The sequence below is a fragment of the Schistocerca nitens genome, chromosome 7 (assembly GCF_023898315.1).
Source record: "Schistocerca nitens isolate TAMUIC-IGC-003100 chromosome 7, iqSchNite1.1, whole genome shotgun sequence".
In the NCBI taxonomy this organism is placed as follows: Eukaryota; Metazoa; Arthropoda; class Insecta; order Orthoptera; family Acrididae; genus Schistocerca; species Schistocerca nitens.
The window spans coordinates 155,189,392-155,205,164 of record NC_064620.1 but is presented as its reverse complement, the minus strand read 5'-3'; the positions used below and the strand labels follow the sequence as shown (position 1 = coordinate 155,205,164).

Here is a 15,773-nt window from a genome sequence, read left to right as displayed (position 1 = left end):
TGATGCCGAAAGATCCAGTTGACGAGTTCGATCTCCACTGTCTTCTTGGCTTTCTTGTATTGTTGTCTGTGATGATGTCAATGTAATATTTTTTCCTCCAGATCTGTGTTGTGCAATACTGTCAAGGAACAATAGCTGTTTGTGTCTTTTTGTTTTTGAATTTTTTGAGGCAGTAGAGCCCGTTCCTAATTTGCTTTTGTTCTTGAACCTCTGGTAACTGTCCCTTAAAAATTTCCACTTCTTCTTACAGTCATCACCTGTAAAAGGAAATTATACGAGTATTAGCTGTAAGTTTTCGTTTGTTTCAGATTCTTGGCCACAGGCGAAAGTTACCAGTCTTTATCATTTGCCTATCGTATATCACCATCTTACACATCAAGAGTTGTTAAAAATGTTTTGAAGATATTAAGAATAAGGCTGCTGCCCACAGCGTGTATACGACCCGGGACAACCGGGAGATCCGGGAAAAACCCGGGATATTTTTAGAATTCCGGGAATTTTTCATTGTTTTAGTTTTCAGTTAAATTTTTGTAATTTTGACTGGTAAGAACCGATACTCTAACAAAGGATATTACTGTATCCCGCTACTGCAGAATAATACTTCAAAAATAAAACATAAATGAGAGAAAAAATGAAAATAACTTAAATTGCAAAGGAAATGCGCCATATACAACGACGACACACAGTGCTCATGCAAGTGTCTGCCAATTGAAAATGTGTCAAAGGCTTTAGGAAGACTATGCAGTGCTTCATAACAACAAATTGCCGCCAATGAGCGTGAAGTCGCAACTGTTTACATTTGATTTGTTTTAGCAGTTACGCGCGGGATCATGCGCATGCGCAGTTGAGTCACGTTTCAGTAGTAGATTCTCCTGCTTCTGGCTACAGGAATGTGGCTGTTGGCTGTGCAAGCAGTCGCAGCAAGCAGCTAGATGCTACCGGAAAAAAGGGGCGCCAAATTCATATTCTTGAGGGGAAAAAAACTTGTTTCACAAAGCTCCTAGCATCCAGCGCACGTTTGTCTATCGATTATTGATATGATTTTGAAACGATTCCCTGTTGGTTTTTGAACACATTTTAAGTTGATTTCTTAATGAATCATAAATTGACTTGAACGCATGCATAGTGTACGTGGTGTCTCTGTCAGGAGAATCCTCGTCGCATCTAGAAATAAACTTACCGCAGACAAAAGGGGACGGGGCTGTACGAGCTGAGGAAGTAAAGCCGAACGGATGAATGCCAATCGCTCTCTGATTATGTGGTTGATTGGGTTTGCGAATGAACAGTATTGTTATAATTACTAGCGAAATCCATAGATTCAGACTACCAGAATGGAAATAAATGACTAAGAGGAATAACAGGTGAGAAAGATTATGTATTATCTTCTGTGTATCCAAGAAAATGAAATTTTGACAGAAAATTTTTGGCCAGATCGCTACACTAGTAAGGACCAGTTGTATAGTCCCCGACTAGCAGATGCGGAAAACGTGTTGTTCGAACACGTAATAACGCCTAACCGGAAAATAATCATGGGATAACTAAACCTGTGATTCTGACAGGGTTAGTGAAGCGAACAAATTTTGACAATGGCAGGAATAACTACAGAATTGGTGATGACAAGATTGTTAGAACGAGGAAGGAGAAGAAACGGGGACATCACACAAATTATGGAAGAATAAGATGATTCCATATTTATATAAAGAATTCGTAATACTACTTTTCGATCTCATGCTTTGAGAAGCTGGTGCGTATGAATGAAATGTGAAACTACTCCCTAACAAAAAGCTTTTTGCTTGTAGTAGGCCTAATAGGCATTTGATATTGGTACTTTGTGGATTCTATTCTGTCGTGTTATAAAAATGGCCGTTTGTGCCAGAACAGTCTTGTTTATTTGGTGTATTACAAAATTGCTGCTATATTAGAAAGGTCTATTTTGTTTTTTTCTAGCAGACAGTGACAAAATAGACGTAATCAGATTGAGAAACCACACCAGTCTTGGGTATTATTTGTATTAACAGCTTTTTCAGTATTATATAACAACATTTCGATTTTTCATGTAGCAAAACTTTTGACGATCTTTGATGAGGCAAAAGATTCTTTCGCAGAAAGGAAAGCATGCCATGTAAAGCTGTAGCAAGATTAGAGAGAAAAAAATGCTAGGAGCTCAGGTTTGAAGAAATGTGTAATTTCTTGCTTCTCTCTTTTCAGTATTGGTTTTATATATTCTATATTTAATTTTATGTCACACAAAACAGCAAGTTACTAACTAATAGGCAATAAAGAGTTCAGATTTTCTGAAGAGTTCTTGTTCTCTCGATTACAAATAATCCCATCCGCTATTAATGGCGATTTTTTTAAGAGGGGTAGGCTATCGCACAGGCCGACTGGGAGCAGGAGAGGCACCACAGGACATTACAATTTCCACTGTCCTGAATATAGATTGATGGCATCCATTACAAAATATACACGATAGAAGAATGCTGTCTGAAGAGGCTTTTCAGGAAGATGTGCGCTTCGAGATGAAATTTTTTGAAAACTCGATTTTTTTTTAGTATTGACTCGGTTCGCAAATGTAGATCCGGGGCTGATGTGCAGAGCAGTCTGAGTTATAGTGGATAGTCTCCACATGACCCGTGTTTACATTTAGTGATTTTGCTGTTTCCCCTTCGTTTACTCTCACGTCAAATGAAAACAAAACGGATATCTCTGGCCGGGAGCTATTAAGTGAATTAAAACACATTCACATAATTACGGAAGGCTGAAATATGTCATTAGTTTCAGATTTTATTTTATTTCCACCTTTCTGACAGTCAAGCATTAATCGCCTTGCGGAACAATGTAGTTATTTTTGTCTGTTTGCTAAAGAAATTTGACTTTTGTTAACCTTTTCCGCAGAGGCAGTCAATGTATTTGAAACGAAATGTTTAATTCCACAGTACTGGCTAGTTTCAATTGTTCGTTGCATTTCAAGTGCATGTTTTCATTTTCTAGCACAGATGGCATTATGTCATAATAAAGAACCAAACATGATATAATACAGTACTGGTGCTCCAAGAAAATTTACATCCCGAAAACCACACTGGAAAGCTTAATATCATGTCGAGGTCTACATCATTGGGAATCCGGACATACGAATGTGCACTTTAAGTATGCACTTTAAATGTGCACATTTTAATATTGTTCACGAAATTCCGATGCTCTTGCAGTATCCTCTGATGTCCTGTTTCTTTTGTGACATATTGTATAATGTTTCTATGTTTTACACGTACGTACATACGGGCTTCCTATGTCGTGATAGCTACCCAAGTGCGGTGTCGCCTATTATCTGCGCTTTCTGGCAACTGCTGAAACGAACCTATTTCTAACAGGTCGTGGGAAAATATTGCGAATAGTGTTTTGAAAAGCGTTCGTTTCAAAGTAAATATCCTTTTACATAAGTTGAACTATTTGCAAGAATGTAACATGAATTTATTAAATCACAGAGCGTTTGACTCTTTCAACTCTCTGATGATGCGCCATTTAAAAGAATTTTGAACCCTGAAGGTCAGACATTTATATCATTATTAAAAATTTTACTGGCACATTTGTGTGATATATCTTTAAGTGTAACACGCGCAAAAAAGATCAACAGTATATGCGAAAGCTTAGCTTCTCTTGCAGCTTGAGAACAATATTATATGTGAAAATTCTACTTTTCTTGTACCAACACTAAGCATATTAATTTAAACTATTAACGTTCCCCATTTGTGTGTTCATGCTACTTAACAGTGATGTCGCTGTTGGCTGACTACATCACGTGTCCTATGCTCTGAATATCAGCTGTCATCGGTTGGCGAGATCACGTGACATGAGCTACGAATGGCCTACAAAAGCCCATCGAAATCTCGATTTCAATGATTCAGAAAGTAACATGCGGTGTTTTGTGGAATTCCAGTGTATACTTTCGTAATACGAAAATATGCAGCGTACATGTTGCTGCACATCAAAGATGTTTCCAAAACGTATGTTTTCCCCTGAGTTTCCTTTTCTAAAGTGCCGGGATATTGTACATACGAGTATAAAACCATAACCATTCAATGGATTGATAAGGGAAAAATATACTGTCACCCGGGAGAAAGTGTATTTATAACCGGGAAATCCGGGAAAAATCCAGGATTTTTTTTTCCTTGTCCATGTATACACCCTGTGCCCATGATGATGCCACCTTCTACTGAATCAGATTTCAGACTATTGAAGAAGAATTTTGGCTTAAATGCAATATACCTAATTGTGTAGGCACTATAGATGGAAAACATGTTTGCATAAGGGCACCAGAGAAAAGTGGATCTCTGTTTTTTAATTACAAAGATTTTTTTTTTTTTTCAATTCTTCTGCTGGCTATTGTGGACGCAAATTGTAAATTCATTAGTGTTGATGTCGGCGCTTATGGAAAAGAGTCTGATAACGGTACATTTCAGAAATCGGCTATGGGCAAGAAGATAGCCGCAAAGGAGTTTAATATACCTCCACCAAAATGTTTGCCAGGCACAAATGTGGGTATATTCGGCCAGTAAAAGCAGTCTCCAGTCACTATGTGGTTCGGCAGCAGCGGCACTACTGGTTCCTGACCGGATGTGCTGTCTGCTGCCGAAGCAGGTATACAGGGGCAGACGTCGCTGCCGCCGCGTTCAACACGCCTCACATTGCAAACAACGGCAACCAGTGGTGCCGCCTGCAGCCGGTCGGTGCAGTCTGCGGTTGTGTTCGGAATCGCACCTTTAGACCTGCTGCCCTTCAGATTGTTGAAACTATGAAATTCCTGGGGCTCATGCTCAATAGAAAACACTCTTGGTCTTCCCATGTGTCTTACCTGGCAATCTGCTGTACGTGGTTCGTGACTGTCCTATGTGTCCTCAGTGATACTCTTTCTGGGGTGCCGATCGAACTACCCTTCTCCGCTTGCACAGGTCCTTGTCCATTCGAAACTAGAGTATGAGTACTTTGTTTATGCATCTGCACATCCATCTCTCTTACGCTGTGTCAACACTATCCACCATCGTGGCATCCATTTGGCCTCTGGCACCATTTACACTAGCCAGGTTGAGAGTCTGTATGCTGAAGCTGCTGAATTACCACTGTCCTACCTCAGTGGCTTTTTCTTCAGCATGTATGCATGCAGTTTGTCTGACATGTGTGGCCACCCATCCTGTGCCGTCTCCTTTTATGATTCGTTTGATCACCAGTATGGGGCGTGTCCCTCATCTCTGTTACCTCCTGGAGCCCGCTTTCGGCACTTGCTATGGCAGCTTAAATTCACACTACCTGCACCTTTCCCAGTGGGTATGAACCCTTCACCACCTTGGCTTTGTGAAGCGGCCCATATTAACCTTGGCCATCATTCACTTCCTGTGGACACTGCTCTATCGTCTTCAGTTTCAAGACCTTCGCGATAGTACCTTTCTACACACAGATGGCTCTTGGACTGCCCATGGGGTCAGGTGTGCCTTCGCCATTGGCACTAATGTGGTCAGATATCAGTTTCCGGCACACTGCTCAATATTTACAGCCGAGCTCTTCACCACATATCAGGCCACGGAGTACATCTGGCGACACAGACTTTTCAATTGTGGCCTCTGCTCAGACTCACTCAACACCCTTCAAAGTCTATGTGTGCTGTACACCGCCGATGCCTTAGTGCAGTGGGTACAGGAAAGCTGTCACTCGCTCACCCTTGGTGGAGCCAGTGTGATGGTTATGTGGGTTTCTTGTCACAGTACAATGGTGGAGCTGTCATCTGTACTCAGATGATTCATTTGAAAAGGTTTCTGACTTCATTATGGCCACATGATGGAAATTCATAGCTTTGAACGCAGAATGACAGTTGGAACTAGAAGTGTGGGGCATTCCATTCCATAAATCATTAGGGAATACTGTGTTTCAAGATCAACAGTGTCAAGAGTGTACCGAAAATACCAAATTTCAGGCTTTCACTCCCACCATGAACAACACAGTGGCCGGCATTCACTTAACGACAGAGAGCAGCAGTGATTGCATAGAGTTGTCAATGCTAACAAACCAACAGTGCATGAAATAACCACAGAAATCAGGGTGGTACGTAAGATGGAGTATCTGTTGGGATAGTGTGGTGATATTTGGTGTTAATGGGCTATGGCAGCAGATGGCTGATGTGAGTTCTTTTGCTAACAGCACAACTTTGCCTGCAGTGCCTCTTTTGGGCTTGTGACCATGTCAGTTGGACACTAAATGACTAACTGTGGCCTGGTCAGATGAGTCCCGACTTCAGCAGGTAAGAGTTGATGGTAGGGTTTGTGTGTGGTGCAGACTCCACAAAGCCATCGACCCAAGTTGTCACCAAGGAACAGTGCAAGGCGGTGGTGGCTCCATAATGATGTGAGCTGTGTTTACATGAAATGGACTGGTCTCTGGTCCAATGGAGTCATTGAGTAGAAATGGCTATGGTCGGCTGCTTGCAGCCATTCATTGACTTCACATTCTCAAACAAAGATGGAATTTTTATTTATGTCACTGGGTTACAACTGTTTTGATTGCTTTGAAGGAAATTGTGGACAGTTTGAGCAAATGATTTGGCTACCCAGATCTCCCAGCATGAATCCTATTGAACATTTATGGGACATACTCAAAAGGTCAGGTCATGGATAAACGCCTACAGTGGCAATACTTTGTTATGGATGATTCGATATTTGTGCAGGGGACTTAGTTACCCGAGTCCATGCTTCGTTGAGTTGCTGCACTACACTGGGCAGAAGGAGGTCTGACATGATATTAAGAGGTATCCTATGACTTTTGTCACCTTAGTGTACTGCAGGCACAGTTTCAGTGGACTGATGCGTGGGCACAAAAACTCTTAACAGAAAACAGTATTCACACAAGCCTTCTAGCTCTTGCTATTTTTATAGAAAAGTACACACGCGCGGGCGCGCGCGCGCGCACGCACACACACACACACACACACACACACACACACACACACACACACACACACACACATATATATCTTTGGGTGCCAGTTTGTACCTTTGCTAGAAAATGAGCAAGAGCTCCAAAGCTAGTGTGAATACTGTTTTGTCACATGTTGCTGGGTGCCAAACATCTGTCCACTGTGAGTGAGTGGCTGTCCTGTCCGTATTTTATGTAGTGTTACATCTAGGAAATTCCATTAGTGTTATGGAAACAATATTTTGGTTCAATCAGTAAACACAATTCTTATGCTTTTTTGGCAGGTGACAAGATACTGGTTGCAATCAAAGGACAAAAGAAGAAAGGCGTGATAGTTGGTGTGAAACAGAAGCAGCCACCTTTGGTGCCTAAATTCGACAGTAACAATTTGGTGCTGATAGATGATAATGGAACTCCACTAGGAACACGCATTCATGTGCCCATACCTACAGTTCTACGTCGCATTCTGAAAGAGCGTACACATGCAAAAGGCACGGATTATACAAAATTGTTAGCTATAGCAACTAGATTTGTGTGATGTATTGAAATGGTAGAACTGTACAAATATTTTGCTTCTGGCGCTGTTAAAAGATGATGTACTATACTGTCTTGGCAAAAAAATAAAAAGCATTTAGCTTACTTTATCAGTATGGATACTGAAAAGTGAGTTCCAAAAATTATGTACAACTTGTGACCTCTGTCCAACTGGATCTCAAGCAATGAGGGAAGCAGAACTGAGGAATCCCTCAACCCAGCTTCTGACAAACCCAACTGATACATTTTTTAAAAAAAATATTAGCAACCAGTAACCCCTCATCCCTGATTCTTTAAAGGCTTAAACTTCCATGTATCAAACATCTTCAAATAATGGATGAGTATAGTCTGGGTAATTTGGGTGCCATTCTAAGAAAAGCTAGTTTTTCACGGATCTCAATTTTTGATATCCCTTAACTAGGTGTCATAAAATATAATTTTACAGGGTCAGTCACTGGTATATGCGACTGCAAAATGTATTGCAAACAAGTACTAATTAATTAAAATGTCATGTCTGCCCTGATCCTGAAGCTTTATTGTATGAACAGCAAAAGTATAGTATGTAATAAACTTTCTTCCTGTCATTTTTTTGTAGGGGGTATGAAGGACAAAAAAGTTTTGAAGCTGGGTGTAAAGCTTGTTGCAAGTGACTAATGCTCTCATAAGGGCGCAGATGACCTCGCCATTTAGTACCCTAAATCACCACCACCAATAACAATAATAATAATAATAATGTTAGCATGAAAATAGCAATTGGTAATTTTTAATACCTGACTTGCAGATTTAACACAGTAATGTAAAATTGTACCTTGCAACGAGCAGAGCTTTTCAAATTTGGCCAATAATTATGTGACATTGAAAATTAAATATTTATTGTTCCTAGCAGCCGTTACATAGCCAACCTGCATTTGGGGCAGGTGGTTTTAACCATTTAGTAATATAGATCCTATAATGGTTATGAAATGTATTATGTTTAGTAAGTTTATAAAAATATTTTTACAAAAGAACTGAAATTATTTATACCTGAGAAACATATTAGTACCACCCATGTTCCTTTGCCGGAGTTGTGATGCCAGTGACTATTTCTGCAGGGAGTATGTTTTAAATTTTTTATCATTATTGAGATTAGCTGACAATTATGCGACTTGCTAAGGGAGAACATGGGGTGCCCATTGATAATAAGATTAATGGATCAGGACTAGACTCTTCAATGTTACACAAATGCTTGCACTGAATAACAGAGGACACAACATGGAATGCTCATGCATTTTATGGAAAATAAAGTAGTTTACTTCAGATGAGTGTTAAGATACTGCAAAATAGTTAAAAAAAATAGACATAATGCAGTAGCACCATTCCAGTAGTATATTGACTCCACCAAGCTTTACTAATATGGACCATATAGTATGTGGAAAGGTGTGGTATAAGGTGGTGATTCTGCAGAATGACGCGTTCCACTTCTAACCACATAGGCCGATGAAGGATGTTAATGGAAACCAAAAACATTATTTATGTAGTTATTAAGTGTGGAACATCCCATTCTCAGCATATAGACAATGTGTGACAGCAAATGCTTGTCTCCATCTTCTGTGGAGGCCTGCTGCTGCTTTGGCATCATGGCTTGGCAGTGTCTTGGAAGTCAAGGAGGAAAGTGTGCTCTGGCAAAAATATAAATGTGAGAATAGATCAGAACTGTCATTCTCTCTTGGTCTCTCTAAGCAGTACACCAACACATCTAATGATCTATTGTGAGCGACCAATTTATGAGTTTTGTGCTCCACCCATGATTATACGGAGGGGACACTGCAACTACAATACAGAAGCATTGTCATAAACCTTGTGATAGATCTTATTTTGGTTTACCCATAAAGCATACGTTATTGACGGAACACTGCGGGGTAAAGATGCAATATAAACATGCCAGCACCTAAAAGAGAGATGTATGAAAGGAAAAATGGACAGTCATCTATATTTTTATGTTTCTTTAAGGCAATATAAGATTTTTCACTCTTCGACTATCTGTCTTTTTCCCATCTGGACATGTTACGTTAGTGAGCTATGTGTATTTATGTAAAAGTTTTTTTACAAAATATCTTCTGGAAAGGCGGCAGTTTCTTCCATTTCTAAAATATTCATTGTGAAAACTATATCTCGAAGCACAACAACCTGCAGTCTTCTGGTACAACAGTGACCTCATTTATGATTGCATTCTTTATCATAGTGAGGGATGATGTTCCTTCAAGAAAGAAAGGGTAAATATCATCCTGTTACGGAAGAATTATTTTACAAATCAATTAGACTGTTTCAGTGGTAATCATAGTGACAGACAGTGGAAATGTGAATTGTTCTGGTGAAAGTATCTGCCAGCTACATACCTTGAAATAATCCACATTATTCACACTTCCTTTATGTCACCAGTGCCTCAATAACTACCATAAACTTTTAGTAGTATGAACAGATCAGAGCTCACTTTCAGCTCACCCCACAGCAAAAGGTGAAAAAGTCACACGAAACAGTCTAATGGCACTGCACAACAGGTCCATCAAAGCTATTAAATTAAAGAATGATGAACCATAAAATATCTGAAAGGTGAATGTTGGCGCACTTATCCATCAGGCAACAGTGGAGTGGAACACACCATAACCCAAAACAAGCCACCTGTAACATTCCATTTGGAAATTGTGACAAAATGCTAATAAGAGGTGCAGTAAGAAAAGAGCTTTAATAATGACAATGAAAATTTTCATGTATTTCGACAAAAATGACAAAAGATACAATATAGGAGTGCGTAGTTTCATGGCAATATGTACTGATAAATGTTTCTCGGGCTTCCAGCTGTATCAAGTGGTTTAAAATCCATGAGCATTTGGCTGAGTACGCCTTGGCCATTGTCAAGTGGTGACTGTCTTCTGGTTGCTGCTGCCGTCCTTACATAGCCGCGCTGCCTTCCGTGGTCACTATCACCCGCTCTGGCACCATATATGGTAATGTTTGCATTGTGCAGACGCTTCAACCTTCCGATGGGTGGATCCTACACTGTGCTTAGCTGCAGGCCGCTGCCTTGATTGAGTGTATTATTCAAGCATACTCTAACGCCATCATATTTGTTGTATGGTGAAGAATATTTCAACCTGAGACGGCATTGTGACGGGAAGCCCATTAGCTCCAGTTGTAGTCAATCTGTTCATGGAGTACTTTGAAAACATCGCCCTGGATATGGCTCCTGAAAAGCCTAGTTTCTTTTATCATTATGTCAACAACACATTCGTTGTCTGGTCTCATGGACGTGAAAAGCTGGGAGAATTCTTGGACAACATCATTAGAATCCATGACAACATCAAATTCACGATGGAGCTAGAGACAGATGGTGCCTTGCCGTTCCTTGACGCCCTCATCCGCCGCAAAGCAAATGGCTGTCTCTGCCACAACATTTACTGGAAACCCACCCACACAGACTGATATCTGCATGTTAACAGCTATCATCCATCACAGAAATGTTCTGTTCTGAGGACCTTAGTGCACCACGCCGAAACTGTCTCAGATTCTGAAAACTTGCCAAAGGAACTGAGCCACTTACGGACAGTATTTAAGGAAAACGGCTGCAACAACTGCCAGATTTCACAAGCTATCTTTCTGAAAATATGTAAGCAGAAAGACTCCATGGAGGACTCGAAGAAGTTTGTGTTCTTGCCATTCTGTGGCTCAAAACCAGGAAAGATAGGCCGGCTCCTAAAGAGGCATAAAATCGATTCAGTCTTCAGGGCTCCAGCAAAATTTCAACAATTCTTGAGGCCTGTGAAAGACGATGTAGGCCTCAGAATGCCAGGAGTATATAAAATACCATGTGGGTGTGGACACTTCTATATCAGACAGACTGTGCATAACATTGAACAGTGCTGTGTAGAACATGAGAGATGTTTTCGTCTACAGTACCCAGAGAAACCATCAGTAGCAGAGCATGAATTAGAAAACAGTCATAATATTGCATTCAATGAGACATATATTATCACACGGACTAACAGTTTTTGGGATAGCATAATAAAAGAAGCGATCGAAATAAAAATTTGTGCCAACACACTCAATAAAGACAGTGGCCTGCAGCTAAGCACAGCTTGGGACCCACCCATCAGAAGATTGAAGTGGGCGCGGTGGATGCACAATGCAAACATTACCATATATGGTGCTGGAGTGGGTACCAGTGACGCCATGGAAGCCACGCGGCTATATAAGGATGGCAGACCAACCAGAAGACAGTCACCACTTGACAATGGCCCTGGAGTCTTCGTCCAAATGCTCGTGGATTTTAAACCATTTGACACGGCTGGAAGCCCGAGAAACTTTTATTAAAGATACAATGTTGCCCAGAGTAGCCAAAGTCAACAACTGAGAAAACCTAACTGAGCACACTCAGTAGTGTTGCCTAACTTAATTTGAAGAGTTAAGAAGAAATAAATTAATTGAGTTGAGACCAAAGAAATGCTAATTGATATCAAGAGCTGAGAAAAGATTACTAGTTGGCCATAGCAATGAGGTCAAAAGTGTAAGAGATTTGTTTGCTTAACACTTAGGAGCCAACGCCCGTAAAAAAATTCAGGCGCACCAGACCAGCCCAAAACTCCGATGCTCGTAATTTTACGGGCGCGTGTGCTCGATCTTCCCCTTCCTTCCTTTATGTGTTCGTAGGTCTCCGAATGGTCTGCGAGGCACGGCAGACGCTATAGTTAAAAATTATTTGATGCTAGATGGTGCAGGCATGCTGGGCAAGGAGGAACCACTTTCTTTTTGGCTTTACGAGCGGAAATATTCTGCCGCACGCGCGCTCAGTTGTGTCGTCATGGCGAAGCGTGGTTTGACGGATGATGGAAATCGCTCGTGAGTTATCGCGCGAGTTTGAAGAAAGTGATGTTGATTTTTCGGAGGATGATGATTTGATTGATTCTGATGATGACGGACTATATTCAAGAAGAAGATTCCAAGGCTTCAGATAAGGAATGCAGATGAAATACGCAATATTTTTATTCAGATTTCAATTAAAAGAGCTTTCAATACATAACTACTGTAGTAAGTGACTTTATTTGCAAATATTACCTTTATGGTAGAATCAAACAAAGAGAGCGAGTGTCCAAGTTCTTCAGAAGCATGTATTGCCATTGTTCCTGCTGATACCACACCTGAAGTGCGTGGGCGACCAAGGGTGAGTGTGAGACCGAGAACTTTGCGCTGTAGGTACTGATTCTGAGGAAGGCTGGACGACTACTGATCATGTGCCAAATATCTATCCATTCTCAGGACACCCTGGAAAGTGTAACCTAACCGGTTTAGACCAGCACAGCACACCTCTAGACTTCTTTTTGTGTTTACTTACAGACAGTATGGTGATTCATATAAAGCAGCAAACTAATCTGTATGCACAACAAAGCATAAGGAAATTACGAAGCACAAATTCTCTTTCCCCTACCTGCTCGCTATCGAAGTGGAAAGGAGTTACTCTCATAGAAATAAGAATGTTTCTGGCTATTGTAGTCCATATGTGTGTAAGTGTGAGACCCCTATACAAGGGCAATGGTCCAAGAATCCTGTTGTGTCATGTAATTTCTGTCCCAACATCCTGAGCAGTGACAGGTTTCTTTCTATTTTGAGAAACTTTCACATCAGTGACCATTCAGTTGCTAAGAAAAAAGGAGAAGCTGCTTACGACCCACTGCACAAGGTGAGACCCCTCCTGGATATGGTGTCTGCTCATTTCCAGCGAGCATATACACCCTCTCAAAACATTACAATTGACGAAGACATGTGCAAATTTCGTGGTCGTGTGTATTTCAAGCAGTACTGTCGGAGTCAGAGACAGGTTATGTCTGGAATTTTCCTGTTAATGCAGGTGAGAGGTCTGACAGTGATACTCGTAGAGACATTGCCTGGGAATCTGTCAGGAAAAGGTTACACTCTGTTTACAGACAGATTCTACACCAGTAGAGTCCTTGCTTCAGAACTGAAAGCTGCAAAAACTGCTCTTGTGGGAACTACAAGAACAGGGTGTATACGAACCGAGAGTTCCGGGAATTTTTTCATCCGGGAAAAACCCGGGATATTTTTAGAATTCCGGGAATTTTTCAGTTTTAGTTTTCAGTTAAATTTTTGTAATTTTGACTGGTAAGAACCGATACTCTAACAAAGGATATTACTGTATCCCGCTACGGCAGAATAATACTTCAACAATAAAACATAAACGAGAGAAAAAACGAAAATAACTTAAATTGCAAAGGAAATGCGCCATATACAACGACACACAGTGCTCATGCAAGCGTCTGCCAATTGAAAATATGTCAAAGGCTTTAGGAAGACTATGCAGTGCTTCATAACAACAAATTGCCTCCAATGAGCGTAAAGTCGCAACTGTTTACATTCGATTTGTTCTAACAGTTATGCGCGCGCGCTGCGTACTTGAATCACGTTTGAGTAGTAGATTCTCCCGCTTCTGGCAACAGGAATGTGGCTGTTGGCTGTGCAAGCTGTCGCAGCTAGGTGCTACCGTGAAAAGGAGGGCGCCAAATACATATTCTCGGAAAAAAAATACCAACAACTTGTTTCACAAAGTGAAAAGGGGGGAGGCAAATTCATATTCTTGATGAAAAAAAAAAACTTGTTTCACAAGGCTCCTAGCATCCAGCGCACGTTTGTCTATCGATTATTCATATGATTTTGAAGAGTTGGCCTGTTGGTTTTTGAACCATTTTAAGTTTATTTCTGAATGAATCATAAGGAGACTTTCGAATGCTTGCATAGAGTACGTGAAGCCTCTGTCAGGAGAATCCTCGTCACATCTAGAAATAAACTTTGCGCAGACAGCCGGCCGAGCGGTTCTAGGCGCTACAGTCTGGAACAGCGCGACCGCTACGATCGCAGGTTCGAATCCTGCCACGGGCATGGATATGTGTGATGTCCTTAGGTTAGTTAGGTTTAAGTAGTTCTAAGTTCTAGGGGACTGATGTTCTCAGAAGTCCCATAGTGCTCAGAGCCATTTGAACCTTTTTTTTTTTTGTTTTTTGTTTTTTTTTCGCAGACAAAAGGGGATGGGGCTATAGCTGAGGGAGTAAAGCAGAACGGATGAATGCCAATCGCTGTCTGATTATGTGGTTGATTGGATTTGCGGATGATCAGAATTGTTATAAATACTGGCGAAATCCATAGATTCAGACTACCAGTATGGAAATAAACGACTGACAGGAATAACAGGTGAGAAAGATTACGTAATATCTTCTCGGTGTATCCAAGAAAACGAAATTTTGACAGAAAAGTTTTGGCCAGATCGCTACACTAGTAAGGACCAGTAGTACAGTTCCCGGCTAGCAGCCTCGTTAGTTCTATTCTGGAAGTAACGCGGAGTACTGTTGTTCGAACACGCAATAACGCCTAACCGGAAAATAATCGCGGGATAACTAAATCTGTGATTCTGGCAGGGTTAGTGAAGTTAATCGGCAAACACATTTTGACAATGGCAGCAATAGCTACAGAATTGGTGATAACAAGATTGTTTGTTAGAACGAGGAAGGAGAAGAAACGGAAGAATAAGACGATTCCAAATTTATATAAAAATTTCGTAATACTACTTTTCGATCTCATGCTTGAAAAGCTGGTGCGTATGAATGAAATGTGAAACTATTTCCTAACATAAAGCTTTTTGCTTATAGTAGGCCTAATAGGCATTTGATTTTGGTACTTCGTGGATTATATTCTGTCGTGTTATAAAAATGGCCATTTGTGCCAGAACAGTCTCGTTTATTTGGTGTGTTACAAAATTGCTGCCACATTAGAAAGGCCTATTTTGTTTTATCTAGCAGACAGTGACAAAATTGACGTAATCAGATCGAGAAACCACACCAGTCTTGGGTATTATTTGTATTAACAGCTTTTTCAGTATTAGATAACATTTCGATTTTTCATGTAGGAAAACGTTTGACGAACTTTGATGAGGTAATAGATTCTTTCGCAGAAAGCAAAGCACGCCATGTAAAGCTGTAGCAAGATTAGAGAGAAAAAATGCTAGGAGCCAAGGTTTGAAGAAATGTGTAATTTCTTGCTCATCTCTTGTCAGTATTGGTTTTATATATCCTATATTTAATTTTATGTCACACAAACCAATAGGAAATAAAGAGTTCAGATTTTCTGAAGAGTTATTGTTCTCTCGATTACAGATAATCCCATCCGCTATTAATTGCGAGATTTTTTTAAAGAGAGGCAGGCTGTCAAACCAGCCGACTGGTAGCAGGAGAGGTACCACAGGA

General features: G+C 40.6%; 1 protein-coding gene across 1 annotated transcript in view; it reads left to right on the top strand.

The window, feature by feature from the left end:
• The window catches only part of LOC126194833 (39S ribosomal protein L14, mitochondrial), a 40,702-nt gene extending 33,065 nt beyond the window's left edge, over nt 1–7,637 (top strand). Inside the window, exon 3 of the mRNA XM_049933169.1 lies at nt 7,242–7,637. Coding sequence (XP_049789126.1) covers nt 7,242–7,495 — 254 coding nt within the window. The 3' untranslated portion in view covers nt 7,496–7,637. The remainder of the gene's footprint in view (nt 1–7,241) is intronic.
• Nucleotides 7,638–15,773: the final 8,136 nt, after the last annotated feature.